Raw genomic sequence first — 13032 nt, forward strand, 5'->3', positions numbered from 1 at the left:
TGAGAGTAGCCCAGAAGGAGCTATAAAGAAAGGTACTGGAACTCCCAACCAAGTGCTCCAAGGCTTTCTGCTGGAATGCATTGTTCCTTAAAAGTGTGCTGGCCCAGGCCCAGAGAGTGAAATCACAGCCTGCGGTTCTGGGAGCCCCAGCCTGCAGGAGCAGGACGAGGACCAGGAAGCTCTCACTCCAGAGTTCAAGTCTGAGCAGGTGCGCTGGAGGCTCTCCCTCTATTTCCTTCTCTGGTGGGAGGGAGTCCATTCGGGGGTGGGGGTGAGGGAGGGAGGGGCAAGGAGGCGGTGGTTGGGCAACCCAATGAGTACTGGGCAAGCAGCAGGCAGGCATGCCCAATAAACAGGGCCGAGCCTTCCTTCCCCTGTCCCGGAGCAGCCTCACCTCCTGTCAGGCAGCAGGCCAGGGCCATGGAAGTTCAAGGTTGGAGTTGGGAAGCTTCACTGAGTTCTGGCTCAGGCTCAGGCACTCAAGTGCTGCGCTCCCTGGCCCTGGACGGTCAGGGTCCCAATCTGTACCATGCCTGGGCTCTGATGGCAGTGGCACTCCAGGTTTCCTGTGAACTCATTATTTATGAAGCGTCTACTATGTGCCAGAAAAGGAGCGCTGGTGGCCCCCTGGGTAAGTCACTCCTCTGTGGATGAAAAGGGCAGCAGAAACCCTATCAGAGAGGAAGATGTGGCTGTCTATTTCCATGAAGGTGACCGCCCACCAGACCCACCGGGCACTCCTTCTATAAGCTGTATCATTGGGAATGGACTGAGTGGCAACAAGTCTGACTTTTTCTTTCCTTCAGTGCCAGAAGAGTCTTTGGGTAGCACAAATGGCGAAACTCTCAACTACGAATCCGCCCGCAGGCGGTGTGAACCCACCCAGGGACCGGCGGGATCTGCTTCTGAAAGGTGGCCACCTTGGAAATCCCACGCAGGGCTTCTAATCTGTACAACTGAGGTTGCCAAGAGTCCATAGCCCTCCACACAGCAACCGACAACACAGCGGGGCGCCAGGCCCTGGAGATAGAAAACACACCGGGATAAAAACAAAACAAAAAACCAATCTCACCACGCACCCCCAGCTGGAGTCCTCACAGAGAGGCACTGCTGCATCTGCCTGACTCCCTCTGAGTGGCCAGTGGGTTCAAACCGCTGACCTTTAGGTTAGCAGCCAAGTACTTCATCACTGGGCCACCAAGGCTGGACACCTGAGGGCAAATGCAGACTCCTGCCCTGCTTCCACCGGGCTGAGCCCAGGAGGGAGAGACACAGACCATATCATCACCCACACAAATGTGACTGCCAGGAGGACCGGAGTTTTAAAGGGGACTGCAAGAACGGAGGAGCCGTGTGTGTGTGTGTGTGTGTGTGTGTGTGTGGCCTGTAGGGCTAGGTCATTTCTAGGCATAGTGAACACCGCCCCATCCCCCGCCCCCTGTCGAGCACGGAGTAAAACAGAAATACTCAGGTTTAACAGAATGTGGGTTAACGCATCCTTCAAGGAACCGATAAAAATGGCACCTCCTCTGGCAAGCCTTCCTTGATTTCTCTTGCCCTCTAGTATTGCTCTCTCCTTCTCTGGCTTGGCACCCTGGGTGGAGAAGAAAAAGCGTTCCAGGCTGTCAGCCCTGAACCTCTTCTTCTTTTGCGACTGAAGTTCACTGGCGCTTCATACGAAGACCTCCAGCTCTCGGGGCCTCAGTTTCCCCGGTTGAACAGAAGCAGGTTGTCTCGCAGGGCCCGCCCAGCGCTAACGCAACGTGATTCGCTCGGTAGGAGCGGGGGGCTGCCCGCATTGCTGCGCAGGAATCAGGCTGCTGGCTGGCGGCGCCGCTACCGGGCTGCGGGCGCTTTCCCCCGGGCTAGGGGCTGCAGGCTTGGGTCGTCGCGCTCCACGCCGCGCGGGAGAGTGGGGGCGCGACCCCCTGCTCGGGCGGGCGCCGCGCGGCCCCGCCTCCGCAGCCCGCGGCCCTGCGGCAGCCTGGGCCCGGAGCTCCGCCCTCCGCCTCCCGCCGGCCTCTCTCTCTCCTCCCTCCCTCCCGCTCGCTCGCTCGCTCCCTCCCCCCGGCCGGCTCGGCGCTGACTCCGCCGCACGCTGCAGCCGCGGCTGGAAGATGGCGGGGAACGACTGCGGCGCGCTGCTGGACGAAGAGCTCTCCTCCTTCTTTCTCAACTATCTCGCCGACACACAGGTACCGCCGGCCGGGGTCCAGGAAGGGGGTGCCGAGCCGATGGGGCTCCCTCCTTCCCCGCGGGGCGGGGATGCAGAGGGGAGCGCACTGGGGGCGCGGGGGTTCTAGGCTGCAGAGCCCCCCTTCCTTGAGCCCTGCGTTGCGCTCCGTTACGGGAGCAAGAGCCCTGGGGGGTCTCCCGACGCTTGCCGGAGCGCTGGGGGCGCTGTAATCCTTAACGGAGGGTCTTGCTCTGGCCGCTTGGAGTCCTCCCCCTCGCGGGCAGACTGGGGGGACCGCGGCAGACTGGGGGAGTAGAGCCGCGCCAAGATGTGGGGGGCCCTTGGGCTGCCGCTGGGCACTGGAGGCGCGCCCTCAGCGCCCGGCACTTGCTACCGTAGTTTCACGTGGACTTGTGGCCCCGGCACGAGTGACTCCCCCAATCTCCCGAGCCCCCTGGTCTTTTCGCCTCTGGTCCCCCGTGTGCTGCTGCCGGCCCCCCGCGGCTCCCCAGCAGCTCCCGCAGCGCGGAGTTTCCTGCCAGTTGCCGGCTATAAGGCTTAGTGGTTGTGGGGCACGTGGACATGCGGGCGGGGATAGCGCCTTCCTGGTTTCGCTACTCAGCGGAGCCCCTGGGGAAAGCACAGCGGGCAGGATGGGGACTAGGGGACGATCTGGGGGCGCCTGGGTCCCCCTGCGGCGCGCGGCCCCGGTGCGCGCTCAGCTGCAGGGGGAAGGGAAGGCGAGGCGGCGTCCCGGGCTCCGGCTGCGCCTGGGAGCCTCACCGACGACGCGCGCGTGACAGGAGAGTGCGATCTGGTGTGCGGGGAGGGTAGGTGGGGGCAGAGAAACTGGTGGCTCGGAGACTAGGGTGTGCTGCCGGGACAAACAGCCGCCGAAAATGCCTGCACTAGGTGGTGTGTGTGTCTCTGTGTGTGATTCCCACCCCTTCCCCCATTGCTCTCACCCATGCCTGTTGCAAGCGTAAAGTTTGGCCCCAGAGTTAGGGGTTTTCTTGAGGCGCCCGCTTGCGGGGAGCCCTCCGGGAGATTCGGGGTGCGGCGGCTCCCGGGAGGAGACCCTGGGTGCGGGCGCCCGCCCGGGCGCCCAGAGGGTCCGCGGCGCAGAACCGGGCGCGGCCCGCCGGGGCTGGTTTGGTACCTGGAGTGGCGGCGCCGGTGCCGGCTCGTTTTGCATAACATGGGTGGGAGGGGAAAAGAGGGGGGCGGGAGGTGGGAGGGGAGAGAGGGAAACTTTGCCTCTTGTTATAATGTGCCTGTCTGGGCGGCAGCAGCTGTCATGAGACCCGGTGGGCGGGGAGAAGCTTGCGAGCCGACTCCTTGCGGTGGAACGCGACTTGCAGGGGACGCCGTCGCCGAGACGTTCAGCGCCGGGCAGACTCCGGGTGGCGATTTCGGCCTGGAGACTGGGACGGGGCGGCGCGACGGTGTCGCCGAGAGGAAGCGTGCTAGGAGCCGGGGGAGGCTGGCCCTCCTTCGCAGCAGAGGACGCTGCGGCGGGGAGCGGCGGGGCGGCGCGGCGGGTGGCGGGTGCACTCCGGTGGGTGGGCTCCGCTAGGGGCCGAAGGGGCTGGTGGAGTGTGATTGCGCTTTGCTGGGTGGGCGGGAGTGTGGAGAGCGGGCTGTGCGCTGGTGTGTGTGTGTGTGTGTGTGTGTGTGTGTACACGCCGCGCGCGCCGGGCGCGCACCTTTACCTCTGACGAAACTGCGGTGGAGCTCCCGCCTCGGTCACCCGGTGCCGCCGTCACACGCCCCGCGCCGGTGTCTGCACCCCAGGCTGGTCTCAGCCCCAGCGGCTCCGGAGCCCACAGTCCCGGCCTGGGGGACCTGGAGCGGGGCAGGGCAGAGAGCTGCCTTTGGGGAAGAATCGTCCCCAGCCCTCTGACTAGGAGTGTCACCCAGCCTCGCCGCCAAGAGGCGGGCTAAGGGAGGCCTGAAATAGCTTGGAGATCGGGAGCCGTAGCTAGAATTCGCCGGCTGGATCTGGCCCTGGGTTTGAACTACGGCTTCATGTGCGGCTCACCAATACGTAATCAATTGCTCTTTTAGCCGCCCAGCCAGCCAATGCAGCAGGTACATTTCACCCACGCAGACCAGAAAATTGGCTAATCAGGTGTCAGCAGGAGCAATGCAGTGAAAGTTAATCTGGGACGTTTGCTTTTTTTATTGGACCACGTGACAGGCGGGTGCTCTTGCCGGCCCAACTTGGGAAATGTAATTGATAGGATGAGCCTTTCAACCGCCCCTAGAAGGCTCGGCACACCGAGCCCGAAAAGGACGTGGGCGGACGTGGGCGGGCCATCGCGTGTCTCCTCGTTTTACAGTTGGGGAAAGAGGCTGCGAGGGGTGAGCGGCTTGCACAGGACCACGCAGCCAGCGGGTGACAGAGCCACCCAGGGCTCCTGACTCCAGGTCCTGTGTGTTACCTCGAAATAGCACTGGACTTGGAGTCAGAAGGCCTGAGTGGAGTCGCCTTCCTCACTCTCGGGCTGCGTGAGCCGGGTAAGCCATTTGAACCCGCGAGCCTCCTTTCTTCATCTGTCAAATGGGGCTGGTGGCGGCGGCATGCGAATCCGGTGGCGTGGCTGCTGGGGTGAGCACCTATGCATGTGAGGTGTCTGCTTATTCCACAGCGCCCTCTCCTCGTTTCTCCCTCCCTCCCGGCTCCTCCTCTCCCTCCACCTCCACCTCCTGTCCTCTGCCTCCTCGCCCTTTCGGAGGGTGGGGGAGATAGTAATTCAGTTTTGTCTTGCTCTGCAGACTTTGCTGTGTTTGGTGGCTTATGCTGGTGGGGGTTTAACTAAAGGGCTTCTGCTCAGCAGGAGATTTAACTTTTACCCATTCAGGCCAAAGTACAGACATTTCCTAGAACCATGATGTGAAAGCTTCTTAGAAAGGTTGGAGGCAAAAAAAAAAAAAAAGAAAGAAAGAAGGTTGGAGGCATGGTTCCCCAAGAAGTTAGCGTTTACTTCACCTCTGCCCTGGCCGTGCTAGCCTCCCGCACCCTCACCCACTAGCCTGCATGGCCTTCCCCTCCAGTGGGCCTTCCTGGCCCAGCCTGCCCTGCTGCCTGCTCTCCCTCCTCAGCCAAGCCCGCTGTGTGAGCCCTGTGGCCTAGTAAGATTCTAGAGCTGGAGTTGGCCCTTTTAATCTTTTTGTGCCCGCATAGCACCTGTCACCATGATGAGCCTCGTCCCTTTGCTCAGCTCTTGGCTAGGGACCTGGATTACAGACAGCACAGCTGGGCCCTGCCCTGCAGAAGCTCCCAGACTGGCAGGGGAGACAGCTGGGCCACAAGTGTGGGGAGAGAGGAATGCAGAGGACTGCAGCTGCGGGCAAAGGCTTGGGCTCCAAAGGCCATGCAGTAAGCCCACACTAAATATGGGTTGTTTGCAGTTGTTGGGACATCAATCATAGATGCCTAAAATGTCAGAGCTGGCAGGAGCTTGATAAATCATCTGGTTCAATCCCTTATCATTAAAAAAAAAAAGTTGTGAAAATATTAGAAACCTCCTGGCAAGTCTAAAGAAGAAAATGACAACTAGGTGACAACGGCTGCTCCTTTTTGTTTACCCTTCTGGTCTTCTTTCTTATTGGTTCATACAGATGACGTCTGTCTCAGAAAGATGAAGTTATTCTGTGTATACTGATTTGTAACTGGAATGACTGACACTCCCGTACCCCGTTCTCCCTCATCAATGTGCTGTAAACATCTGTCCACATCAATACACATTCTACTTTATTATTTTAATGGCTGTATCTTCAAGGGTTGAATCAAAATGTGTTTCATCTGTCCTTTTTATTCCCTGTTATTTAAGTTGTTTTCCATTTTTTTCTCATTTGCTCTTTATTGTAAGCAGTGCTGAGACAACTGTCTTTGTGCCCGTGTCTTATTCCTTCAGTGAAGTTCCTAGAAGTGAAATGAGCCTGTCAAAGGAACCGGACAGGCATTTGGTAAGCGCATTTCTGGAAGGCCTTCTAGAAATGGTGTTTACTTCCTCACCAGTGTTATGCGGGGGAATGCCTGGTTCCCCATGCCGACCCAGATAACTCTTGGCTTTTTGGACGTTGTTCACTGTTACCACGCTGCTCCTCAATAAACAGTGCTGCCTTTCCTGTTTCATGTGCCTTTCTTTGCTTATTAGTGGTGCTGGACCTTCTCCCCCTAGGAATATGGTTCTGACTCGTGAAATGCCAGCCTTGTGAATGTGGCCCATGATGCAATTGGTACCTCGCTTCCTTTGTTCGACAGCTGATCTAAGCACTGAAGGGGCCTTGGCTACCTGGACCACCTGAGAGAGCGACTCACCACCGCCTTGTGCAATCCTTTGCTCAGTCAGGAATATGGCTGCTCTGTGGCCCTGGAGGCCAGGGTCAACGTTTTTTTCCCAAATCAGATGTCCAGCCATTTGTAAGAGCAAGTTGAAGGGCAACTTGGATTGGGTGTTGTCCTTCACCCAAATTGAGCCCAGAAAGGGTCTGCCTGCTGGCTTTTCCTGGGGTCCCCTCACTAGTGCTGTCAGGTTGCCTGTGAAACCCAGGAAAGGCAATGGCTCAGGAACCGGACCCCTGGTGCTCCTATTGCCCCTCCCCGAGCGCCCTCTTCTCCAGCTGCTACAGGACAACCAGGAGCGCCTCCATTGCCAGCGTCTGAGTCATCCTTCTCCCACTCCGGAGTCATAGAAGGAACACTGAGTTGAGTCAGAAGCAGCCTTGCAAATGGAGACTTGCAGCTTGGGAGGGAGGCCATCTGAGAGGAGAGCGAGGAGTGAGATGCGCTCTTCCTCTGCCTCTGTCACTCTCTTCGTCACCAGCGATATTCGTGGAGCATCCTCTGGGTGCCGCTTACTCTGTCTTTCATTTGCGCGATCACATCTTCTACCAGCATTCCAAAAAAAACCCAAAACATATCAGGCGTAGGTGCTGATATGTTGTCCTATTTCACAGAGGAGGGTTTGACCATTTCCAAGAACTCAGCCGCCATAGCTTGCTGAAGACTGCCTCTCGGAGCGCACAGACCACTGACTCCCAGCTCCCTAAAGGCGGGGGCTACTCTGTTCGCCATCCTATCTCCAGCGCCTGAGTGAAGGAAGGCACATTGTGCCATGAGAAAGGGGTACTCATAAGACCTCCCTCTTCTCTAGTCCCCAGTTTTTCCTCCTGTAAAACGGAATGATAGGCCCCGACTCTTAGGGTCGGGAATGCAATATCTCAGGAATGTGAAGTGAGCACTGACTTGCTGCTCAGACCAAATGGAAGTCTTCATGTTGAAGTATTTTAAATGGGCAGGACCAAGTACAGAGCAACCTCTGATGAGTGCCCGTTTCTCTGTAAGAAGGGGCGGGTTGAGGTGAGTGGAGTGTCTCGCAGCCACCCCATGAACAGTCCTTGGACGCAAGGTCAATTTGACTGGACACTTTGGACACGACCAGACCTGCTGGTTTGCCCTCTTCTGGGCTAGATGCCTAGGAGGCTTGGTGGCTTAGTGAGTCATAAGTTGGGCTGTTAACTGAAGGGCCAGCAGTTTGAACCCACCAGCCGCTCCATGGGAGAAAGATGAGACTGTCTGCTCCCTTGAAGATTTATAGCCTTGGAAACCCCAAGGGGCAGTCCTAACGTTGTCCTGTAGGGTTGCTATAGGAGTGCCCTTGATGGCAACAGGAATGAGGGCAGCGAGCTTGTTTGTTTCTGTCGAGATCAGTCACAACAGGAGCTGTCCTTCCTATCAAGGAGATCTTGGTCACACCTGACTCTCCCCTCCTCTTTGTCCGCAGTCCACTGCGGTTGAGCTGATTCTAACGTGTAGCAACCCTATAGGACGGGAGACTATTCCATAAGGTTTTGAGACCACAGGGAGCCTTATCTTTCTCTTGGAAACTGCCAACCTTCCTTTCAGTTAGCAGCCTAATAGTTAACCCGCCGTGCCACACGGGCTCCTGATGACATATCTGCCCTCTTCGAGTTCCCAGGGCTTCCCAGTACTTTTGAATTAAAGCTCAAGCTCTGATCTGGTGTTCAAGGGTCCCCAGGGGCCCCTTCCTTTATGCAGAGTTACTGTGTTCTCTTCAGGACCCTGGTCCACCCCCAGACCATGCCTTGAATTTTTTTTCCTCCTGGAAGTTTCGGCTCAGGCTGTCCCTTGCAGCTTGCACCACTCATCCCCTATGATCCAGGTCACCTGGCAGCCTTGGGGGCAGTGCCTCCTCCCTCACCTCCAGCCTCCCAGTGAGTGCCTGTGTCCTTGTGATTTGCTGCTGGCCGCAGAGATCTTTGCTTGACCATGGCCACCTCTCGGAGCGCCCAGGTCCCCACGTGTGAAGTAATCACCAGTCCTTCCTTTATGAGATGGTCAATAAAAATCAAATGACACGGCGGATTCCAAGCCCCTACCATGATGCCTGGCAGTTAAGCACCAACTGATGGCTAGCCTCTTCGAATATAGCTCACGAGAAGTGTCCTACCGCGTGAGTCATTGCATAAGAAGCTCCACCAAGTCAAGGGTGTTTGTCTTTCACTCACCATTGGTCAATGGTCACCGAGCAGACGCATGGGCTAGACTCCCAGCCTCTTCTGAGCAAACCCTGCAGCTCACCGGATGGCCTCAGTTCCTAAGGAAGGATGGAGTAGATTGCGGCTCCTCCTTCTGGAAAAAGTGATGGTGCATTTGAGCCTTTACAAAGGCCTCCCTGAGCCATGAGAGGAAGGGACTCACGGGCTGGGGTTCAACTTGAGTCCGCCACTTCACTAGCTGTGGGGTCTTGAACACCTCGACTCTCACCTCCTTTGTTCTCAGTCTCAGTGCCTACAAAATAGGACAGCAGAATCAGCCTCTGAGGGTGGTTGGGAGGAGCCTCAAGTTTGGATCCCCCCCTCCCCCTGGCACCCCGCCGTTTTCCTGTATTCAGAGCCCACCTCCTCTCTGCAGAGTTCTTTGTGCACAGTCAAGTGTTCTCAGCCTCTGGACCTGTCTGGAGCGAGGTCACACTCGCTGCCTTGTGCTGTCTGGCCGGGTTCTGCTCCCTACAAACTGGATGGCCAGCGCTGGGGGACAAGGGATGATTATTTTTATCCTTGACTAGCCTGGAGACTGTTTTGTATGCCTGGGTGTCAGGTTCTCTGAAAAGAACTTTGTATTTTCAACGTTTTACCGTGGAAAATGTCAAACACGTATAAAAGTAGACAGTAGCAAGAAGAATACAGCGCGTCCCCATGGCCCCGTCACCCAGGTTCAGCTCCTGTCAGTTCCTGTTGTCATCCACCCACACACGTTGTTTTCCAGTGTGTTTGTGACGAGACTCGAGTACTGTCATCAACTGGGGTTTCTCCGGACAACCCTGTGGAGGCCGCTTCTCTTCTCTCCTCTTGTAGGGAGGGAATGAAACAGGCACAGAGGCGTTACGTGAGTTGCAAGGTCCCACAGCTAGTGAGAACCTTGACCTTGAGCAAGTCCTACTTGTGCTGGGCTTGGGAGGGCCTCTAGAGCACCTCAAGCTCCCCTACCCCCCACCCCCTTTTCCAGAAAAGGACACACTAAAAGAAACTGGAGATGGCCCAGCCCCCTACACTTTCCCTGACCGGCTCTTCTCCGGTATGGGAGTTAGGGCAGGTGGGGGGTGGAGGGGGACAGACCAGGCAGGTGGCCTTCTGAGAGACTGCTACTCTTGGTGACTGGGTTGGTGAGGGCCGTGGGACCCTGGCCTGAAGTCTATCATCACCATGGGCCTTTTCTTCCTCTTGCCATTGTCCCTGAGCACCTAGGACCCCCATCTTGGGAAGATCTCTCCTGAGATGCTCAGGACCATCCAGTGAGGGAGACAGACTGGGGGGCTGGGTCAGCAGCCTGGGTTCACCGTCTCAGCAGGGAGGGTCCCAGCCTGAGGTCACATGGCTAGTTTGGGCACAGGGTCTCTGGGCCTCTGGACCCCCAGCCCTGTTCTCGGAGCAGAGAAGCTCCATTGCCACCTGGATACCAAAGAGTTTTGCACATGGAAAGACAAAACCATTGATTAATTGCCACCAGAGGCTCATAATTACGGCTGGGTCTTCTAGGGAAGAAAACAAACATATTTTCCTTAATTTATTTGTTTAGGGGGCCAAGAGAGCGTTGAGCCCTAGGATTGGGCTCTTCTTGGGTCAAGCCCAGTCACTTTGGCGCAGGTCTCCTCTGTGCCTCAGCCTTTTCATCTCGCAAACGGGACTGCTGGCAGCCCTGGGTGCAGAGGACTGCATGAGACCTTGCTGTGGACGGAAACGAAGACAGCCCTTTGTAGCCCACTGAGCCCTGGGGCCTCGGTCCTCCGGACACTCCAGGGATTTTGTTGTGGTGGTTATGTTTTGCATTTTTCTTGTAGAATTTGGAGTTTAATTATCTAACGTTTGAATCTGGGCTTGGCCCATTCATCACTGTGTGACCTTGAGGAAATATGTTAACTTCTCTGATCTCCATTACCTCAAATGCAAGATTGGAGATAATTCTAGTATGTTCTTGGGGTCCCTGAGGATCGATTACGCTTGCAGCATGGCTTCGCATATAGTAAGTGCTCAGTAAGTGGGAACCACTTGAGGACGGCGTTGGTATAAAAGAAATTCCATCAAAGAGAACCCAATCCTCTAGGGAGCCGGAAGTGACCTGGACGTCCTCTTGTTCAGTGCTTGCTCCTTGAGCAGGCTGGGAGCAGACCAGGGGGTGTCTTCAGGTCACCCAGCAGAGGTAGGACAAGGCCCCAAGCTGCTGTTTGCATGGCCAGGCTTTGCAGGGCAGGGACCCAATGTCTGGGAGCTCAGCCGGGTGTGCCCTGCCTGGCTGAGACGGAGGCTCCCCGGTGGCTCTGCAGCCGTGTTTTCCCCTTTTGATTGCCTGGCAGACGTGGTCATTTAGCAGAGGGAGAGCGAGGAGACGGTAGAAAGCAGGCCCGGAGCGGTGGCAGCAGCCGGCCCACCAGCAGCTCCCTGATGTTGCCATGGCAAACGGCCTTGGCAACGTGGCTGCTCGCGCCTTTATTTCTAGTCTTAGGCTTCTTGTGGGGAAGCGAGGTGCCCAGGATACTGGGGAGGGCCGGTGACCTGGCCTCCACGCTGCTCGTGATCCCAGGCCACAGCGGCCCCTGCTCACAACATCTATAGGCCCGCTCTGCACAGCCTGCAGAGCCTGACTCTTGAGTGTGGCATTCCAGGCCTTAAATCCAATTCCTGTCCATCCGTCTAGCCGTCTCCCCCCACATGCTCCTCTAGTCCACAAGGTTGCCCCGCCCTGACTGCACTGCTGCCAGAGCAGAGCAGCATGGTGACCATGGACTTGGTATGTGGTGCTGCCAGTCCAGTCCTGCCTGGTACCCGGCCTGAGCTTTCCACAATGAGGGCACAGCTACTCTGCCCTAAGCCAGGCTCTCTACCTAGATAACCAATGTCAAACTCAGCAACCCCATGACATAGCTGCCTGCCAGCCATAAGATGGGCAGTCAGGAACCTGTGCTCCGCATCTTGGTGCTGCTGCTGCTGCTCTGCCCTGCCTCTCAGTTCCCAGAAACCATCAGGACCCTCCCACAAAGTGTGCACCCCTCTTCTCCACTCTTCCCATCTCCAACTGCCTCCTTCCCGGCCCAGCTTGAATACCAGCCCCCATTTTCAGAGGGGGCCCCGGTTTGTTCTGTGGCCTCACACCCAACACATTACCGAAACTGTCCTGGCTTCACTGTGAGTCTGCTGACACAGCATGCAGGGGGGGGGGTTGGGGGATGACGGACAAACGCTGGCGAAGGGGTTCTTGGCATGGCCTGTTGAGGAGCTTGAACTCTTTCCTGCAGGTAGTAAGGAGCAAAACTTGTGATTCCAGCTGTTGTTAGTAACAGCAACCACCCCATGGCTCACTTCATTTGACCGCTTGGTATGTGCCAGGCCCTTCATAGCCAAGGTCCCTAGGCGCATTCTCTTGTTCAGATGCATTCCCACCGAAGGCTGGCATGGCTGACGGTAGTTAAGAAAATGGGGGCTCCGTGCAGGTCAGTAAAACTCAAAAAATTAAACACCACCACCAAGTCATCAAGTCGATTGTGACTCAGAGCGAACTTATAGGACAGACTAGAACTGCTCCTGTGGGTTTCTGAGACTCAATCTTTTTTTAAAAAAAATCATTTTATTGGGGGCTCATACAACTCTTATCACAATCCATCCATCCATCCATCCATTGGGTCAAGCACATTTGTCCATTTGTTGCCATCATCATTTTCCAAACATTTGCTTTCTACTTGAGCCCTTGGTATCAGCTCATTCTTTCTCCTCCCTCCCTGTTCCCCCTCCCTCATGAGCCCTTGATAATTTATAAATTATCATTGTTTTGTCATATCTTACATTGTCTGATGTGCCCCTTCACACATTTTTCTGTTGTCCATCCCCCAGGGAGGGGGTTAAATGTAGATCCTTGTGATTGGTTCCCCCTTTCTACCCCACCTTCCCCTTCCCCTCCTGGTATTGCTACTCTCATTATTGGTCCTGGGGTGGGAGGGTTTAATCTGTCCTGGCTTCCTGTGTTTCCAGTTCCTATCTGTACCAGTGTGCATCCTCTGGTCTAGTCAGACTTGGAAGGTAGAATTGGGATGATAGTGAGGGGAGGAAGCATTAAAGAACTAGAGGAGACTTTTATGTTTCATTGGTGCTATATTGCACCTTGCCTGGCTCATCTCTTCCTTGTGACCCTTCTGTAAGGGGATGTCTAGTTGCCTACAGATGAGCTTTGTGTCTTCACTCCATGCCCCACCTCATTCACATATGCTGAGGTCAGATTGAGCACAATTACCGCACCGTGTCTCCAGTGTTGTCCCCGTAGGACTATGGGTCAGTGA

The 13032-nt window shown here is 56.3% G+C and overlaps 1 protein-coding gene across 1 annotated transcript in view; it reads left to right on the forward strand.

Annotated features, from left to right (window-relative positions):
• Nucleotides 1–2117: 2117 nt before the first annotated feature.
• The window catches only part of PPARGC1B (PPARG coactivator 1 beta), a 114802-nt gene continuing 103887 nt past the window's right edge, over nt 2118–13032 (forward strand). The window contains exons 1-4 of the mRNA XM_075542712.1: nt 2118–2223; nt 2899–3006; nt 3224–3352; nt 3538–3734. Of these exons, the coding sequence (XP_075398827.1) occupies nt 2118–2223; nt 2899–3006; nt 3224–3352; nt 3538–3734 (540 nt within the window). The remainder of the gene's footprint in view (nt 2224–2898; nt 3007–3223; nt 3353–3537; nt 3735–13032) is intronic.

Source organism: Tenrec ecaudatus, chromosome 2 (genome assembly GCF_050624435.1).
Source record: "Tenrec ecaudatus isolate mTenEca1 chromosome 2, mTenEca1.hap1, whole genome shotgun sequence".
Taxonomy (NCBI): Eukaryota; Metazoa; Chordata; class Mammalia; order Afrosoricida; family Tenrecidae; genus Tenrec; species Tenrec ecaudatus.